At 42.3% G+C, this 19,360-nt stretch overlaps 1 protein-coding gene across 1 annotated transcript in view; it reads left to right on the top strand.

Moving 5' to 3' along the window:
* The window catches only part of MCM3 (minichromosome maintenance complex component 3), a 17,243-nt gene extending 685 nt beyond the window's left edge, over nucleotides 1-16,558 (top strand). Inside the window, exons 2-17 of the mRNA XM_008691799.2 lie at nucleotides 551-663; nucleotides 1,064-1,272; nucleotides 1,727-1,857; nucleotides 3,831-4,069; nucleotides 4,542-4,650; nucleotides 5,728-5,881; nucleotides 6,229-6,360; nucleotides 7,155-7,363; nucleotides 9,229-9,403; nucleotides 9,750-9,876; nucleotides 10,646-10,796; nucleotides 12,958-13,098; nucleotides 14,215-14,318; nucleotides 15,109-15,194; nucleotides 15,627-15,696; nucleotides 15,829-16,558. Coding sequence (XP_008690021.1) covers nucleotides 551-663; nucleotides 1,064-1,272; nucleotides 1,727-1,857; nucleotides 3,831-4,069; nucleotides 4,542-4,650; nucleotides 5,728-5,881; nucleotides 6,229-6,360; nucleotides 7,155-7,363; nucleotides 9,229-9,403; nucleotides 9,750-9,876; nucleotides 10,646-10,796; nucleotides 12,958-13,098; nucleotides 14,215-14,318; nucleotides 15,109-15,194; nucleotides 15,627-15,696; nucleotides 15,829-16,027 — 2,349 coding nt within the window. The 3' untranslated portion in view covers nucleotides 16,028-16,558. The remainder of the gene's footprint in view (nucleotides 1-550; nucleotides 664-1,063; nucleotides 1,273-1,726; nucleotides 1,858-3,830; nucleotides 4,070-4,541; nucleotides 4,651-5,727; nucleotides 5,882-6,228; nucleotides 6,361-7,154; nucleotides 7,364-9,228; nucleotides 9,404-9,749; nucleotides 9,877-10,645; nucleotides 10,797-12,957; nucleotides 13,099-14,214; nucleotides 14,319-15,108; nucleotides 15,195-15,626; nucleotides 15,697-15,828) is intronic.
* The last annotated feature ends 2,802 nt before the right edge of the window (nucleotides 16,559-19,360 follow it).

The following is a 19,360-nucleotide window of genomic DNA, read 5'->3' as shown; positions in this document are numbered from 1 at the left end:
GGGGGGGGGGGTTTGTATGCCACTCAAGATCGGAAGCCATAGAATATGGGTAAAGCATCTTAAAGGCTCGATAATGCTGGGTCTGTAAACAAATAGTAAAGCTCCCTCTTCCTTTAGGTCCGGTTTTGAGAGAACTCTTTCCCTATTATACAGCCGATCGAGAAATACGATATTTTAATTCCCTATGTAATTCTTAAATGAAGTCATTTTAATATGCTAATTGACGTTTTGACAAGATTTTTATGTGTCCTTTTAGACTTTCTATGAGCTTGTTTTAATTCCCCATTAGAAGTTGAGAAATGACTGCATACAGAAAAGCTGCAGATGATAATAGAAATAATAGCATGGATGTTGAAGAGATCATTATAACTACTTCAGTGGCCTCTTAGGGTGCATTTGGAGTCTCAGGCTAGTGAGTGAAAATGTGGAGAAATTGGAGGTCAGTTCTGCTGCAGAGATTGATTTATCTTGCTGTGAGAACTGCCTCTGTTTAAATAACAGTCCTATTTTGAGTTTGTGACTGTTGTGATATGTGGTGGTTATTTTGCAGGAAGACCAAGGAATTTATCAGAGCAAAGTTCGGGAGCTGATCAGTGACAACCAACACCGATTGATTGTCAATGTGAATGACCTGCGCAGGAAAAATGAGAAGAGGGCTAACCGGTAAGTGGTAAGGGTTCCCAAGAGGATATCCTGGCTCTGAGTGACAATGGCTCCCCTTTCTCTTCCCCGGATTGGAACAGGCTTCCCAGGAGAGGACCTGGATGAAATGTTTTTGACCCTCATTGCCTCACTCTCTTCTGTGTTTTTTTCTTCTTCCCAAAGTAGGTGGTGGGCATTTTCCTTTAAGAGCTCCTCCTTCCATGTTTAACTGAGTTACCATTTCTGCATCTTTGAGAAGTTGAATTCAAGTTAGCTGTCAGTTCTGATGTATTTTACTGAGTCTTCTAGGATAGCAGGAGAAAGCAGGCACTAGATTTTCACACCGCTTTTATTTTTGAGGGTCAATTTTTTCGAGTTTTTTTTTCTCTGCCTAATTATTCTCTCTCTTGCCCATGTACAGCCTCCTGAGCAATGCCTTTGAGGAGCTGGTTGCCTTCCAGCGGGCTTTAAAGGATTTTGTGGCCTCCATTGATGCTACCTATGCCAAGCAGTATGAGGAGTTCTACATAGGATTGGAGGGCAGCTTTGGCTCCAAGCATGTCTCTCCCCGGACTCTTACCTCCTGCTTCCTCAGCTGTGTAGTCTGCGTGGAGGGCATTGTCACTAAGTGTGAGTGGCTTCAAGTGGGGGCTAAGGGAGTGGAAGTGGGATAGACTTAAGAGGGGCTGGGGAAGCAGGAGAGGCTGAGTAGAGCTGGGTAGCATATAGCATTGAACTTAACAGGGTGAAGCTAGAAGGAGCTGTGGTGTGCACAATGATTGGGGGTCCAGAATGCTGAATTCTGCGGAGTGTAGGGGAGTCTTGGCTCTTGGGAATCTCCTCATTCTAACTCTGAACTCCTATTATTTCTTGGTCAGGATCGGTTGTACTTGAAGTTTTACATAGATATGTTGATGTTCTAAATATAAATATAAAAATGAGTAAATGACAAATATTATTGAAGTAGCTTAAACTAGTCAGAAGAACACAGTGTTTACAGTCATGATACACTTGCCTGGGTCAGATTCCACCTCTGTCATTGTTTAGTTGCATGATTTTATATGCATATTTTTTCCATTGCTAGGCTCTCTAGTTCGTCCCAAAGTCGTCCGCAGTGTACATTACTGCCCTGCTACCAAGAAGACTATAGAGCGACGTTATTCTGATCTCACCACCCTGGTGGCTTTTCCTTCCAGCTCTGTCTATCCCACCAAGGTGAGGAGAATGAGTTAATTGGGCTTCTTGGGAGGTTGGAGTCAAAGATGTCTGTTTTAATGCAAATAATTGAGTGATATCTGAAGTCTTCTAAAATAAATCAAATGAAAAGTAAGGATTAATCTAAAGGAAAGATTGATTGCTAGCCAGAGTTTAATATGAACATCTTCAATCCTAATTTTTTTTAAAAAAAATAAATATTCACTTTAGAAAATTTGGCAAATCATGGAAGGATTGAAAAAAGTCATTAATCTACATAGATCTTTTAGCAAAGTTATATATAACTTTATAATCTACTTAAAGTAATATGGGAGAATACTTATGCTATAATGTTACCATGAAATCTTTGCAAATATTTTACTTTGGGTTGGGAGGAGAATGGCATTGGAAATGGCTTCATACTTAGTGTTCAGATTGATCTGAACTGAGGACAATGTGAGGCTCTCTTAATGAGAGAGAAGATGATTAATGTTGGTTACTTGATGTCTGAATTCATTCTATCAAAGAGTACCCGCCCCTGCCATCAAATTTTAATTGAGAGCCACTGTATCCAAAGAATTATTAAGGAGGATACAGATATGAATGAGACCCAATTCTTATTTTCAACTCAATTGGTGCAGGAATCTTAACATAAAACAAGAATGAGTATCTTAGAATTATAACTGAGGCATACTTTAGAATCATTTAGTCTGTCTCCAGGTGAAATGCTGAGATTTGGAGAGGTTAAGTGACTTGCACGTGGTCCCAGTTAGTGATGACCCCAAGGACTAGGACCCATGTCCTTTTGCTTTCAGGCCAGTTGCATTTTCTAAGTCATCCTGCTGTCTTCTTCATTAAGATCCCTCCTTCTAGAATGTCTTCAGTAATTGCTCAGGGAATACTCTTCTGCTGATTACCAGGGCCAAGCTTTGCTCAAAACCTGAAATACATTGGATTCCTGGAGGTCATCTAGTATGGTGCTGAAGAATATGACTTTGGAGTTACACTTGCCTCAAGTCCTGGCTCTGCAATTTCCTGTGTGACTTGGGGAGCTAATTTAACCTCTCCAGCCTCGGTTTCCTTATTTGTTTACACGTGAAAAATACCTGCTTTACTGAGTTGTTAGGATGATTACCTGAGATCATCTCATAAGATAATAGCACAATACCTTGTACATAATAAGCACTCAGTAAACGGTAACTGTTGTGTTTTTAGAAAATTCAAATAGCAAGGAAGTAAAAGTTTAAAATGTTTTTACTAAAGTTTAATATATATACAGGAAAGTTTATATAAGTATGCAGCTTACTGAAATTTCACAAGCTGAAAATACCTGTAAAATGAGCATCCAAACCAGGAAACAGAACCTTCCTAGCACTCAGAAGTATTTGAGGGCCCACACTCTCCAAGGTTAATCCTATCCTGATATCTAGCAACACAGAGTACTTCTGCTTGTTTTTATATTTTATCTAAGTACTCCTGTGTTGGGCTTCCTTTGTTCAACAGATGTTTTTGAGATTCATCCATGTTGTGTATAGGTATATTTTATGTATTTTCATCGCTGTATAGTGTTTGCTTGGGTGGATATACCACATTTATTTAATCATTCTGTTGATGGCATTTGGCTATTTTCTAATTTTGGCTATTGGGAGTAATGCTGCTGTGAACATTGTAGTATGTGGCTTTGGATGAATGTTTCTGTTGGGTATTACCTAGGAGTGGAAATACTGTGTCATAGTACAGGGGAAATAAGTATCTTAATTTAGATATTAACATAGCCATGGTTCCATCAGACTATAGTTGTCCCTTTCATTAGATGATTGTTACTAGAACAGATGGGAATGGAAAAATTGGAGAAGACATTTGGCTTTTTTTTTCTTAGATACTAAAATCTCATGAGGTCATTTCCAGATTATATTTCTTCCCTACAAAAAAATGAGTGTGGCATTTCTAAGACCAGGACGAGATAACAATGCTTTTCTGTGTGTCTTTTTCAGGATGAGGAAAACAATCCCCTCGAGACCGAATATGGCCTTTCTGTCTACAAGGACCACCAGACCATCACCATCCAGGAGATGCCAGAGAAGGCCCCAGCTGGCCAACTTCCCCGCTCTGTGGATGTCATTCTGGATGATGACTTGGTAGATAAAGTGAAGCCTGGTGACCGAGTCCAGGTGGTGGGGACCTACCGTTGCCTCCCGGGAAAGAAGGGAGGCTACACCTCAGGGACCTTCAGGTAAAGAGGCAGTTGTGAGGTATTTGGCATGCTGCTGGTAGCTTGCATTTCTGGTAGTATTCTTGCTCTAGTTTGACATATTCTGGAGAATACATCAGACAGGTGGAGCAGTCTAGCTGCCTGGGAGATGGGATACCTCTTTTCTATCAGATAAAACTGGTAATACTATCTTATGCTAAAAGTGGGAGTTACTGGTAACATGGTTATAGCCTCATGACTTACGTGAGTTTCTCACGTATTCCCACCTCCTTCTCATCCACACTTCGGTCTGAAGAAAGATCTGTGGGGCAGCAGAGGATAGATTCCTGAGGTGAAGAATCATCAGCCTATTTGTGTCATAGACTAAGAGAAAATCAGTTGTTGATTTCAGAACAACTTATCTTTTTTTCTTTATTGTTTTCTGATTTGCTGTTGGCTCTGATGCTAGAAATTGAAAACCACAGGCTGCTTCTTATTCCCCTCTTTGTCCCAGGACTATCCTGATTGCCTGTAATGTGAAGCAAATGAGCAAGGACGTTCAGCCTTCATTCTCTGCTGAGGATATAGCCAAGATCAAGAAGTTCAGTAAAACGCGTTCCAAGGTCTGAGCATCTTTTAGGGATTTAAGGGTGGGGATGGATTTATTAGGGTTGCCTTTCGCATGGGCCACCTTTCATCTTTGTATTGGATCATGAGGAGGGTTAAGGTTTTGTCTCTATAGGATGTAGTGTTAGCTTTTAGTTTTGACCCAGTCAGCAAGTAAAAGGGTGACTTTGCTGTTTAATATTTCTGTTTTGTTACCTGCTGGGCTGCTATTTGAACCTAATACAAGTACTAGAATAAGAGAATATCAATGTACCAATAAGTCTATATGGAAGACAGTAGTGATGCATTGTTACTTAAGTTTAAAATAGGTTATTTTTGTTTTAGTTCTCTAATTTGGTTTTCTTTTTAAAGACAGAATGTCCACAGGTAGAATTGAAGAAAATACAGTTGACCTTGAACAACATGAGTTTGAACTGTGTGGGTTTGCTTGCTTGTGGGTTTTTTTCTGATAAATACAGTACAGTACTATAAATGTGTTTTTCTTCCTTATGATTTTCTTTATGACATTTTCCTTTCTCTAGCTTACTTATTTTATGAATACATCATATAGTACGTATCATAAAAATGTGTCAATTGACTGTTTTTATGTTACTGGTAAGGCGAGGTCAGCAGTAGGGTATTAGTAAAATTTTTAGGGGATCAAAAGTTTTACATGTATTTTCAACTGCACAGGGGGTTGGCACCCCTAACTTCTGCATTGTTCAAGGGTCATCTGTATATGCCTGTGTGATAAAGGTTACTGAAAAAACAAACCCAAACCAAACCAAAGCAAAAGGTTACTGGAATCACAACAAACATTTTTATTAAACCTAAAGTGTTTTGAACCTGGAAATACTTTTTTCTTAAAGATTAAACCTCTAAGCAGGTTTTGGAATCCAGGCTTTCTCTTTATCTGTTCTGACAGTGGTCTGATCAGTGTGATTTGTCTTAAGAAAAGCTTTTACAGTTAGAAATAGTATCTACATTTATGGAGTTCTTCAAGCATTTTTATAGGCTGAAGTATAAAGCAGAGCTCAGCAAAACCCCATTGAATCTCACTAGGCTTTTCACGCTTTTGGTTATTCCTCCTGTAGGATATCTTTGACCAGCTGGCCAGGTCATTGGCCCCTAGCATCCATGGGCATGACTACGTTAAGAAGGCAATTCTCTGCTTGCTCTTGGGAGGGGTGGAACGAGACCTTGAAAATGGCAGCCACATCCGTGGGGACATCAATATTCTCCTGATCGGTATGGCATTGGGGATTTGTATCAGACTCTTGGTCTTAGCTTGTGGAGTATGCTTGTGGGAATCTATAATCTATATGATTGTGTATTCTCTACCTGGTGTATTTTAGTTGCATCAAAAGGCAGAAGACTAAAATGAATCTTTTCTTACTATTCTCATTTTTGTGTTTCCTGATTTATGTCTAAAATAAATTCTTCCGTGAACGGTAAAGGGAAAGTGAAAGGAATATTATTTACAACCAATTACTGTAAATTTCTGTTATGCTAAGAGCTGTGCTAGAAAAGTAGAACTTCCTGGGGTAGGGGGAAGATTTTCCTAGGAAGTCACCACTGTCCCCACCCAATTACAGGGGACCCATCGGTTGCCAAGTCTCAGCTTCTACGCTATGTTCTGTGCACTGCTCCCCGGGCTATACCCACCACTGGCCGGGGTTCCTCTGGAGTGGGTCTGACGGCTGCTGTCACCACAGACCAGGAAACCGGTAAGGGTATAAGAAGAGTCTTTAGCAAAGGTCCTGCAGTGAGATCAAGCATAGTTTCTTTGAGTTTGCTCTCGGGATGCTTGTATTGGGAAGATACACTAGAAAGGTTAGTTTGAGCTGGGTTGTAGAGGACTGAGTATCCTTTGGCAATAAGGGGTAAATTATTTAAGTCTTTGGGTGGTCCTCTATGGATAAGAATGTCTCCTAGAAGACAGTTTTTTTTTTTTTTTTTTTTAAAGATTTTATTTATTTATTTGACAGAGATAGAGACAGCCAGCGAGAGAGGGAACACAAGTAGGGGGAGTGGGAGAGGAAGAAGCAGGCTCATAGCGGAGGAGCCTGATGTGGGGCTCGATCCCATAATGCCGGATCACGCCCTGAGCCGAAGGCAGACACTTAACCGCTGTGCCACCCAGGCGCCCCCTAGAAGACAGTTTTTGAAGGAGAAAGCTTTATAAATGGGAAGGGAAATAAAAATGAAGATTGTGCTATTTTATAAATTAGAGGAAGGGATATGAAGACCAGTGAAAAGAGAGCAGAGATCTAGTTGGGGAATTGAAGATGAAGATAGAGAATCCATGAAAGAAGTTTGTTGGAGGCTGGCTGCTTAGGGATCATTCAGATTGAAGCTAAAAAGGTTGACCTGCGAGGGTTTTTCTCTGTCTCTAAGAACTGACCGCTCCTCACTATATTCTCATGAGCGACATTGAGTGCTTAGGAAGGAGATTGAAATCTCTCCCCTCGTCTTCTACAACCTGGATAGTAAAATGTATCTTTACCTCCTCATTTCCCAGGGGAGCGCCGTCTGGAAGCAGGGGCCATGGTCCTTGCTGACCGAGGTGTGGTTTGCATCGATGAATTTGACAAGATGTCCGACATGGACCGCACAGCCATCCACGAAGTGATGGAGCAGGGTCGAGTCACCATCGCCAAGGCTGGCATCCATGCTCGGCTGAATGCCCGCTGCAGTGTTTTGGCAGCTGCCAACCCTGTCTATGGCAGGGTGAGTGGAATCAGGCACTTTCCAGTTGGCCTCCCCTTTGTTTAGTTTTGCTGAATAGCTGGGCCATGAAGTTGATTCTTGGTATCCCAGAGGAATACTAGGCCAAAGACTAAAGTTAAGCTCAGCCATCATTTTGCTGTTGTCCTTGATTTAGGGCAATGGTTCCTCACCTTTTCATCTACATCAGAAGCCCCTGGAAAGTTATTTGTTTCAAGTAATTAAAAATACAAAGAAGAAAACCAAAGTGACCTGCGGTCTCACAACCCAGTAACCTGTATTACTGTTACAATAAAAGTACCACGTGCAGATGGCAGGATGTATAAACAGAACAGAGAGTGCAGTATGGACATTAAAAGCCTTTCTTTTCTCTCCTATCCCTTTTCCAAGAGATAACCACTAACAACTCTTGAGTATTTGGGGAAACAAAAACTTAAGCGTGTACCAACAACTATACTGGCTCCTTGTTACCAAATTAGTCTGTTTATCTTTGTATTTTACTATGATGATGATGTGCTAAGGTGTATCTTTTATATTTATCCAGCTTGGGTTTGCCGAATTTTGCCTTTATTTTTTTTTCTTTTTTTGGGGGGTGGCAGCTGTCTTATATTCCATTGTATGGATTTATAGTAATTTGCTTAGTCTCCATTTGATGGGCATTTGGCATTTTCCCTTTTCCCTCTTGCGATTATGAAATGAAGTTGTAGTGAATATCCCTTTATGTGTATTTTGTTACACATATCTGTATGATAAATACCTCATAACGGAATCACTGGATTAAAGAGTTATATGCATTTTCATTTTGGTAGAGATTGCCAAATTGCTCTCTTTAAAGATTGTACCATAACAATGCTGTTAACTAAGACTTACAAATACTTTGCTTTTATCTTCACAATAACCTCATGGGTAAGTAGTTATTATCCTTGTCTTACAGGTGAGAAAATAGAGGCGTAAAAAATTAAGTAATTTACTCAGGAGTCACAAGCTAGAAAATGGCAGAGTCAGGATTTGAACCCAGAGCCCATACTGTGCTCTGGCAATTTATAATTCCACAGTGTATGGGGTTACCTGTTTTGGTGGAGTTTTTTAAACATGCAGGTGCCTGGCCCCCAGTTCAGGGTTTCTGAATTCAAATCTTTGGGTTGGGGCTCTTGGTAGCTATGGTTTAGAAGGCTCCATAGGTTGCTGATAATGCATAGCTTGGGTTGAGAACCTTGATTTTTAGATTAATGGTAACATATGTTTATGTCGTTCTGAAGAATTATATTGGGAAATGTAGGGAGAAAACGGCAGGTCCTGAAATGGGAACTTGGTCAGAATCATTAGTGATATTACCCACAAGGTTGTTAGACCCTCTGACTGTGAAGTATCTACGGGTGGGTAGCCTCATAGGCCCCGAATTGAAAGATAAAAAAGTATAGAGGTCCTTAAGTCCCAGGGAAGATCTCCCTTGATCCTTAAGACATTATGATTTATAGATTATTGACCATTTTCATTGCGGTTTCACTTACTACCTTCTGAGTAGGGACTCCAAAGTTTCCAAGTGATTTTGGCTTAGCCAGCTTGTCAACTTTATAACAGGTAGGAGAGAAAGAATCATCTTTCAGGATTGGTCCTGCCCTGGGAATGGCGGGAGCAGAATAAAGCTTGGGAAGGAGGAAGCTGGTTTGAGACCTACAGTAAGCTTATTAGAGGCACATCAGCTAGGAGGTGGGGCTCTGAGTTTGCTCAGGTCTCCTGAGCTTCAGTGAGAGAAGGGTTGCAGGTGGAGGAACTGAATTAAGTACTTTAATAGCTTTAAATAGCCTCCTTGTCCTTTCTTCCCCATTGATGTTGCCTCCACTTCCCTTTTTCCTTATGTTCCACAGTATGATCAGTATAAGACCCCCATGGAGAACATTGGACTGCAGGACTCACTGCTATCCCGGTTTGACTTACTCTTCATCATGCTGGATCAGATGGACCCTGAGCAGGATCGGGAGATCTCGGACCACGTCCTTAGGATGCACCGTTACAGGGCACCTGGGGAACAGGATGGCGATGGTGAGGCCATGGAAAGAGTCAGACTGACTAATGGAGGGGGACCTAAACAGATGCGGTTATCTCAGACCTGGCCCAGGTTGTGGTAGGTGTTTCCGTTTCTGGGTTGAAGTTGCAGGTGCCCTTGCCTGTGTGACCACTCCCTTCTTGCTCACTGGGAGTTATCCTAAGATGTGTCTTTTGTCCATTTCTGGGTGTAGGAACACCTTTGAGCATCTTTTGTGAGCCAGGTGGTTCCACCTTTCTTACTGTGGGCTCCACGTGTCTGTGTGTCTTTGCTTTGTTAGTCTTTTCTCTCTTCAGAAGAAGCAATTTCTTACTCTCCTTTCTTCCAACTTGGGTTTTCCAGCTATGCCTCTGGGTAGTGCCGTGGATAACCTGGCCACAGACGATCCCAATTTTAACCAGGAAGACCAGCAGGACACCCAGATTTATGAGAAGCATGACAACCTTCTGCATGGGACCAAGAAGAAAAAGTGAGTGTTCTTCATACTTCTCCCTTGAGTGAACCTGCGATTTCTGTCATATTAGCAAGTTTTCATGTGCTGCCCAGGCCAGATCGTGCTTGGATTCTTAGCCATGTGACCCTGTTTTCTTTTCTGGATCCTACACTTACATACCTCTTTTCCTGGCCTGTTGCCTTATAAGTGTTTATGGTGATAAGCTTAGGTTCTAATCTTTCTAAAATGGAAGGCTTTGACAACATGCTCAACTGATGGTAGGTATATGATGTTATCCTCGTACATGAAGTACTGCACAAATCCTGTAGCCTTTTGTGGCAAGCTAATGTTGAAGGGACAGTAGATGGCAAGCCCTGGGTGCTGTGCAGGTGGAATTGGATAAAGGAGACCGGGGTTCAGGTGTTCAAAGCATGAAATGTGAAATCTTATACCTCTGTTTAGGGCTGTGGTGCAGTAGGAAGCATGTAGATTCAAACCTGTCATTTAAGAACATAGAATTTAGAGTCAGAAAAGTGAATTTAAGTCTTCCGTGAGCTGTAGTTTTTAACCTATTAAATAGGGCAAATAATACCTAAACTTTTACCTGTACTGTTTACCTCACAAATATCTAAGTAATAGCTACAGAATTCAATAAACATATATGAAAGGGTTTCGTACACATTCTATGTAAATGGGATTTATGATAGTGGATTCTAGATTGTATCTCTGAGGAGAGGCCAAGCCCCCACCCCAGTCAAGTGCCAGAGTGTGGCAGAGAAGAAGAATTCACTGTGTGTGCATCCAGGGAGAAGATGGTGAGTGCAGCGTTCATGAGGAAGTACATCCACGTGGCCAAAATCATCAAGCCCATCCTAACTCAGGAGTCAGCCGCTTACATTGCAGAAGAGTACTCACGCCTGCGCAGCCAAGACAGCATGAGCTCGGACACTGCCAGGGTGAGTCCCCACAAGGAAGATGGACCTGGGAATTCCTGAAGTAGAAGGCTGGTCAGTCCCTGTTATCTGGGAGCTCTGAAAGCATTTTACTTAGTGATTACTTACCTTTTTCTGTCTGGTCTGAAGGGCTTCCTGTTCTACAATTCTAATAATTTCCTTTTACAAAAGGAAAATGAAGTGAGAACACTGGTATCTCATTAGTTCAGATGACATTGGCTTCCAGAAGTTATGATTCATTCTGCGAACATAAGGAGCCACTTTTGGGAACTGAACTGGTGTCTGTTATTACATGCAGGGTTAAAATAGGAGGAACTATCCTCGGAGAACTCAGATCTGGAACTTAGGCGGTAGGAAGGTAGATGGAAAGATCATATATGCATATTTATAAGTAACTACCACAGTATAGTACTTAAAAGGGAATGAATGTGAAAGATGATTGGAGTGAGTATAGATGAAGAAGTTACTAGTTTTCCCTTTAGACTTTATAGAAGGGGTATGAATTTGAGGGAAGAGAGTGTGGTATTTGAGCTGAACTTTGACAAATGATTAGTGGGATAACCATAATTGTTATCCAAAGCTATTTCAAGAAATCTGCCTGTGAATTTATCTAAACTTTGTGGGGCAGTAGAGTTTATACAGGATTTCATGGCAGAAAGACCTAAGTCCAAGACTGTTATGTGCTATAAACATAGACTCTTGGATTTAGAGCCTATTCCAGCCTCACACCCAGATAGGCATTCCATCTTCTGAAACTTCTGCATTCTTCCTTGACACCTCCAGTAGCAACATGCCTGTTGAAATGTTAGAATATTTTTCTATTTATTGGGCTTAAACTTGCTTCCTCATGACTTAGACCCATGGGTCTTAATTTTGTTTTCTGGGGATTGTGTATGACTTGTCTTCTTCAGATTAAGCAGCCCCTTTTCTTTTTAATTATTTCCCTCACGTGAACATATTCCAGTGTGTCATAAACCTTCTCATTGAACAAAACACCATTTTAGTTGTGGTCTTAGTGGGTCTGGTAAATCTCTCAATTTGGATTCTGTAGTTATGCTAATGTAAGCTAGGATTTCTCTTGCTTTTTAGGTTATCCAAGAATTGGAGCTTATAATGGAGTGTGTAATCTCCACCCTCTGATAGCTTCTAAATCATTAAAAGATTTGGTGAATTTATTTAAAAGTGAATATATTTGTTTTTGAACATGGGATGAAGTATTGTTTATACCGTTCCATGGGGTATAAATAATACCCCATCCCATGATAATTTGGGAAACGTGAACGTAGAAGTGACCAGGTCAAGGATCATACAATGGGAGATGTGGGGGTGTGACAGAAAGAACTAGCCCTCTGTTGTAAATCCAGGTCTTCAGCTGATTTTTGGGTCTTGCACTAATCTCTTCACATCTCAGCTCATAGTTTTTTTATCCATAAAATGAGAAGGTTGGGTAATGTCAGGGATGCTTAACTAGGCGGGCATATCATAATCACCAGAAACTTAAAAAGAATGCATGTCCAGTCCTAAACATAGATATTCTGACTCATTAGGTCAGAGATGCCATTCTCTGCCAATAGCATTTTAAAAAGATAGGAGTATGTACAACTCACCCCTCCCCCCCCGCCCCATGAGAACCACTTGATGAGAACATGCCAGAATTCTGTTCCTCCTTTGGACTTGAATTTACCCAACTTTAAACATTTGTCCTCGGATGACCTCTTTCATACCCCTCCTTTAGTGTGACCTTGCCTAAGTTACTTGAAGCCCTGACCTCATCTGTAAAACTTGGAGAAGTTAATGAGAGTGTTAAACGATGCAGTTGATATAAAAGCAAAGTTCCTGGAGCATTGCAGGTTGGCAGTGAAGGATTATTTTTCCTCCTTCACTATTGTAGTCTTTCTAGCCTTTTTTCTTCCCACCTCTTAGGTGCCTCATTTTCTTCTTCCCTGTTCACCTACCCCTTTCCCCCTCAACATTCATATTTCCTTGGCTATTTTTAATTTTCTGAATTTTATGTGGCGTTTATACAGAATACAGAGCTCTGAATCCTTTCCTTTTACTTCCTACAGTCATTCTAGTAGTATCTTTATCCTTTTCTGTACTGTAGGAATGATGGACATGCCTAAGGAATTCTGGACAAGTAATCCTCCCTTGTGCTCTTCCCCAGACATCCCCAGTTACAGCCCGGACACTGGAAACTCTGATTCGATTGGCCACAGCCCATGCCAAGGCCCGCATGAGCAAGACCGTGGACCTGCAGGACGCAGAGGAAGCTGTGGAGCTGGTCCAGTACGCTTACTTCAAGAAGGTGAGGGTTCACATGTTTCGGCCTGAGAGCTCCTCCTGAGTAAGTGTTGGTGCTTGGGCTGCCCAGCCCTCCATGTTGACACGTGCATTTAAGTCATTAGTGGAAAGTAGCATTTAGCTGGGAAGCTTTAAAATACTGATGCCAGAACCCCTAGAGGCCCCAGAGATTCTGGTTTCATTGAAGTGCTGTACCATCAATTGACTGCTTCTCTGCCTTTTCATACTTCCTTAGTCTCTTAAAAAAGTAGAGGTTTCCAAAGGATTAACAGTGGTGATCTTCCTCTTCCCTCTATACCTTTTCCCTTGCCAGTCTCTTCAGGTATCCCATTGGCGTCTCAAAAACTTGCATCAGAAGGTGAATTCTCAACCTTGGACCTGTCATTCTTTCTCTGTGTCTGCTTTTAACATTGTGTTTCTGTCATTGTAAGACACCGAGCCTTGAAGCCTTCACTATCTTTTCCTTGTTGCCCACCCCCTCTCCATTTGAGTGAATTGTAGCTCTCTGGGGTTTAGTTGTGGGTCTGATAGGCTTTTCTTTGCTTACTCTTTTTGCTAGGGTAGGAGTTGTCGTTAAGTTAAATTAACCACCTGACCTATAAAGAAATGAATTGTTTTCCACTTAACCATTATGGCTGGACTTCTTTTTATTCATTTCTTTGTTCCTTAAATACTCATTAAGTATCTACTATGTCAAAGGAATTGAACATACCTGTCAGCATTTTTTTTTTAAGTCTTATTTATTTTAGAGAGAGCACGGGAGGAGGGGCAGAGGGACAGGGAGAGAAAATCTCAAGTAGACTCCCNNNNCTGCTGAACGAGGAGCCCGATGTGGGGCTCGGTCCCATGATCCTAAGATCATGACTTGAACTGACATCAAGAGTTGGACACTTAACTGACTGAGGCACTCAGGCACCCCACCTCTCAGCATTTTTAAGATAGGTAGCAGCCTATTCTTCTTCCCCTGGTTCTAGGAGTCAGGGATGAAAGAGGCTCAGTCATTAGACCTATGGAAGTTATTTCTGCTGATGGTATAGAAGGGACTCTTACTCAGAGTTCTTCATTCAGTTTCCCAGCATCAGTGACCCTTCCCACCCACCCATGCTTGGCTTGGTCTTAGGTTCTAGAGAAGGAGAAGAAACGAAAGAAGCGAAATGAGGATGAATCAGAGACAGAGGATGAAGAGGAGAAAAGCCAGGAGGACCAAGAGCAGAAGAGCAAGAGGTAAGGCAGAGCAAAGAGAAAGGAGACAAAGACGTGAGTTGGGGCTGGGGAGAGGGGAGGGAGGTGGATCAGTACTGCTGGTTGCCATCAAGTTTTTTGGGGGAAAGGGTGCCTAAATCTGTAGGGTTGGTGGCTAAAGACAACCTAGGCAAGGTAGAGAGCTTAGCCAGCCACTCTATTCTTTCGTATGATGCCTTTTTTTTTTTTTTTTAAAGATTTATTTATTTATTTTAGAGAGAGAAAGACAGACTGTCTGCGTGCACGGCAGGGGGTGGGTGGGGGAAGAGAGAGACACTTCAGTAGACTTCCATGCTGAGCATGGAGCCTGTTGTAGGGCTTGATCCCCTAACCCTGAGATCAGGGCCCTGAGATCATGACCTGAGTGGAAACCAAGAGTTGGACGCCTAACCGACTGCGCCACTCAGGCACCCCTGGTAGAATGCTTTTGACCTCTTCCCTGCTAAAGAAACGCTAAGTAGCAGGAGCACACTAACTCAAACAGGTTTTTGAGTGTATCTTCCAGAATCCTTTCCTCATGGTAACTTTTCCCTTTCATGCCTGTGACTGAATGTCTAAGGTGGTTGATAGAGAAAAAGAGCATTGGGAAGCAGGACCTGTTTGTGTTCTAGTCCAGAGACTTTTGGTCTCTTTCAGGAAAAAGTGACAATTTGTACAGGCCTGGGCCTAGCATTTTCCTTTGATTGTAGATCGTTCTAGTTCTTTTTCTCTGGTCAGAGGCATAGGATGGTTTTCTCCAAAGCCTTTCTCTTAACTGCTACGGGTATTTTAGGAGGAGGACTCGTCACTCTGATGCCAAGGATGGGGGCTCCTATGACCCCTATGACTTCAGTGACACAGAGGAGGAAATGCCTCAAGGTGAGTGAATGTCTCCTATTGATAAAGAGGTGGTTCCTTTGGTAACTTTAGTTGCTCTGTGTACTACATTTTCTGGTGGGTTGCAGTTTGGTTCCCTGTGCTCAGGGCCCTGTGTTCAAGAGGTTTGTTCCAAGAGAACCTTGGGAAACCCAGTCAAAACGTTGGAAGGTGGGTTTTGCTCAGTTGTTTGCTTCCTTCCCGAGGAACTGTATTCTTTGCCACGCCCGGCGTAAGCATCTCAGATAATGTATGTTGAGGGTCTCTTGCCTGACTCAGTTTCTTTACCTTGGCTGGTTCCATAAGAATCTAGGAAGTGGGTGTTCAGTGGGCTCAGTGAGGTGGGGGGAGTGGAGAAGATTACCTCTCTGGTGTCTGTGGAAATGGCTTCACCGTGTTGTCTTCCCGTTATCTGCAACCATTTATCCTCTGAAGTGCACACTCCAAAGACAGCAGACTCACAGGAGACCAAGGAGTCCCAGAAGGTGGAATTGAGTGAATCCAGGTGAGCAGAAAGTGGCGCTCTATAATAGAATGTTGGAGGATGTCTATACTGTTTAATACTTACATAGATCTTGCCTGAGAGCTTTTGGGTTTGTTTACTTCTCTCTCACCTGTCTTTTCCTGACTTGGGCAGGTTGAAGGAATTCAAGGTGGCCCTCTTGGATGTGTTCCGGGAAGCTCATGCACAGTCCGTGGGCATGAATCGCCTCACAGAATCCATCAACCAGGACAGAGAAGAGCCCTTCTCTTCAGCAGAGATCCAGGCTGCGCTGAGCAAAATGCAGGACGATAACCAGGTCATGGTCTCCGAGGGCATCATCTTCCTCATCTGAGGAGAACTCATTTCTGAAGTTTGGGGCTCTCCCAAGAACATTTCTAACATATTTCCTCTCCCTGCTCCTGCCAGCCTTTGCCTTCATTTCCTGAATAACAGTGTTAATTGAACTGAAGTTGAGGGACATGTGACGACGCTGAGCTTTGGGAATGGGTAATGAAAGCTGGCGTGGGGTAAAGAAAAGAAAGTGGGCAAGGACTAAGACTGTTCTGTCTTCATTCATTCTCCTTATCTCCCATCCAGAACAAACCAAACCATTATTCGCTGCAAATAACATACAATTCTGAGAATCTGGGGGGAGCACAGCTGGTTTCTGCTCATCCTTTCCTTGTTTGTTGGCTGTCTTTTCTCTCCTGAGTACATCGGTTTGGAATAGTCTTTGGGTTGTTCTGTGCTGGTAGAGTGAAGCTCTGAAGCAAGTCATGAAGGCCAAGAAAGCTTTCTTTTCTGTAGCACCAATTAAAACTAATACATACTTCTGACCTAAATATCTGAGACAATGAATAAACTTACCTATTTTTATATTATACACATGGCCTTAATACTGTGTGCTTTTGTGGACACTTTTAATTTTGTTTTCCTTGAAAGCTCTGCCCTGCAGAATTTGCTGCTTCCACGTTTGCACCAAGTCACCACAGGGTGGCAGCAGGCTGCTGTGCTGTCCTTGGGGCTTAGGACTTTAGGCAGTTTTCTTCCTCAGTGACACCAGCATTAATCAGTTAAAGTTGTGCAAGCCAAACTTTGCCAATTTGGAATACCTAAGTGGCCGTAGGATGCCAGTGAGTGAAAGTCCAGGAGAGTTGACCCTTTGTCTGCCTTTTTTGAGCCTGAATCAAAGCCCATTCATGGTGATGTAATACCTGATATATCAGACATCTCAATACTGTGAGTTCTGGCCCATAAAGAGATCCCCTTACAGGATCCTTGTGAAACCACTTGCACCTGGATGTTCAGCTCTTCATCTTTTTGCGCGGAAGTTTGTGAAGGGGCCCAGGTGGCTTCTTTCCTGCTGTAATGCTCTGAGTAGCTTCCCAAGAACTTTTAAGTTTACTTAAATAAAAAAAAAAAAACAAAAAACAAAAACAAAAGCGTGACTTTATGGGGGCCTGTGTCACATGAACTGGAAGCTGTTCTGTAAAGGAGGTTGTGTTGGTTCTAAGATTGGTGAAGTACTTCCCTCTCCCTTTTTGATGAGGGGAACACCTTACCGTGAAACCATGGGGCAGAAGATGGGGAATTCTAGTTTCATCTTTGATTTTTTTTTTTTCTGCCAGATGTGAGATCCAAGTTCTATTGGAAATATCTACAGAGTCAGGAGAGGGAAGTGGCATCAGGGTGGAATCTGACATGAACTGAGCACTGGCAATGAGTCCTGTATTGTGCTCTGCTCAGCAGTGGGTGCAAATATAGGACTGCACACGCTTGAGGCCTCCTGGTTGGGGATTTATATCTAATGTGTCAAAAGAAATTCTAAAATACAATGAGGGCATATACAATAAGAACTATAGGAATTGAGGGGGCCATGAGAGTATCAAAAAGGGGTGTGGTCTACCATGGGGTACTGATATGAAGAAAAGGGGGTGTCTCAAATGATCATTTCCAGAAAGGTCCAGCATTTTGTCAGTAGGACTCACTATCCTTCACACGTGGAGAAACTGAGGCAGAATAGGAGAGTAGGCAGATCTAGCAGTCTGTAATAGCCGTAAAGCCAAGTTTACCTTGCTGACATTTCAGCGCTCTACAAGCTAACCAAAAGAATTGAAGGGAGAAGACCATGTATCCTGCAGCCACGATAGATGCTAATGGTGTTAAATTGACTGTTAGGAACTCAGTGAGTCTTTACATCAGTATTTTAAAAATGCGTGTGTGTGTAGTTTCCCAACTTACAGTAACGTTAAAGAAGTTGGTAAGCATTTAAAGGATATGTTTCTGCTCAGTGTCCTTATGTTCCTCTTCCTGCTGTAGGCACTGATAGGCCGCTCATGTAGGGGTGACCTCTAGGAGGTTGTTCTCCCTTGAGGGTGTCACTGCCATACAGCGCTAAGATCCGTGATGGCCCAGATTTACCAGGACAAAAAAAATATACGTTATCTATATAGTTCACTCAAAAAGAGAAGTCTGTTTACATTTAATTTTGCCATAGAAATAGTTAAGATAGTTTGTGGGCCTTAGAGAAATATGTCCTATCTTGGAAAATTTTATGCTACCTTATTCCTTAACTCTCCTGGATAAATGAAGTGTCAATATGAAAAGATAGTTGTCAAAAAAGACAATTTGATAAGAGTTGCTGGAATGGGGTCTCTCCTCTGCCACTTACCAAATAACTTAGGGTAAGTGTTGAGCTGCTTGTTATTTGATCTGTAAAATGGGGATACTCACTGCCTGGAGGGTGCTTGTGAGGCATGACTAAGAGCAAGTGAGAAGTGCCTGCCAGCACAGAAATACTCCATGATACTTCCGTTACTACTGCAAAGTCCAAGTTTCATGAAAACGAAATGTTTCATTTTGGTGTGTTTACAAAAAAAGTGATCCTTTGACCAAAGCCATTTGAAACAATTTTCCCCTTGTTGAGTTCCTGAGTTTTGTTTTTTTCCCTGCCTTTCCACTTCCTGATGGTTCCTGCCCTTTGGTCAGTGTAGCTCAAGTGCTTCTCACAGGAATGACCCTTATCTCTAGCTCATGGCACTGGGCTCATCAGCTTTCTCCCAGGGACTGGAATCTGCCCCGTGTGGGCACTGTTACCTCAGTCCTCACAACAGCCCTGTGAGGTATGGTTAGGAAAACACAGAGGACGAAGGTAATAAGGAGAAAGGCTCACAGAAACCAAAGAATCAGTTATGCCCTTCTCATTTTTCCTGAGTTTTCAATCCCCAGTGATCCTGATGATTCCAAACTTCCTAAGGTCAGGTTTCCCCAAAGGGTTTGGTCAGTGGAATAAGGCAGGTGTGCATCACTGTGTACTGGTCGCCTCACTACTCCCTCCTGGCAAGAGCTCTGTGGGAGTTCTCCATCTCCCCTGCCATGGTCGCTCCCCTCTCAGGAGCCAGGTATCACCACTTGAGCTTCAGAGTAGGGAAAAGGGGAGGTGAAGTACTATGCACGGGTTGCACAGGAAATCTTTCCAGAGAGCCCAGAGTTGGCAGAGGAAATGAGCCCCGCACTGGGAAGCAAGGGCACTGCCTTTGAGTTCCTTTTCTTTTCTTTTTTTTTTATAATAATTTTTTTATTATATTATGTTAGTCACCATACAGTACATCCCTAGTTTTTGATGTAAAGTTCCATGATTCATTACTTGTGTATAACACCCAGTGCACCATGTAATACGTGCCCT

Source organism: Ursus maritimus, unplaced genomic scaffold, assembly GCF_017311325.1.
Source record: "Ursus maritimus isolate PB19 unplaced genomic scaffold, ASM1731132v1 scaffold_29, whole genome shotgun sequence".
In the NCBI taxonomy this organism is placed as follows: Eukaryota; Metazoa; Chordata; class Mammalia; order Carnivora; family Ursidae; genus Ursus; species Ursus maritimus.
Note: the sequence above shows the minus strand (reverse complement) of the source record. Positions and strands in the feature narration are given on the sequence as shown.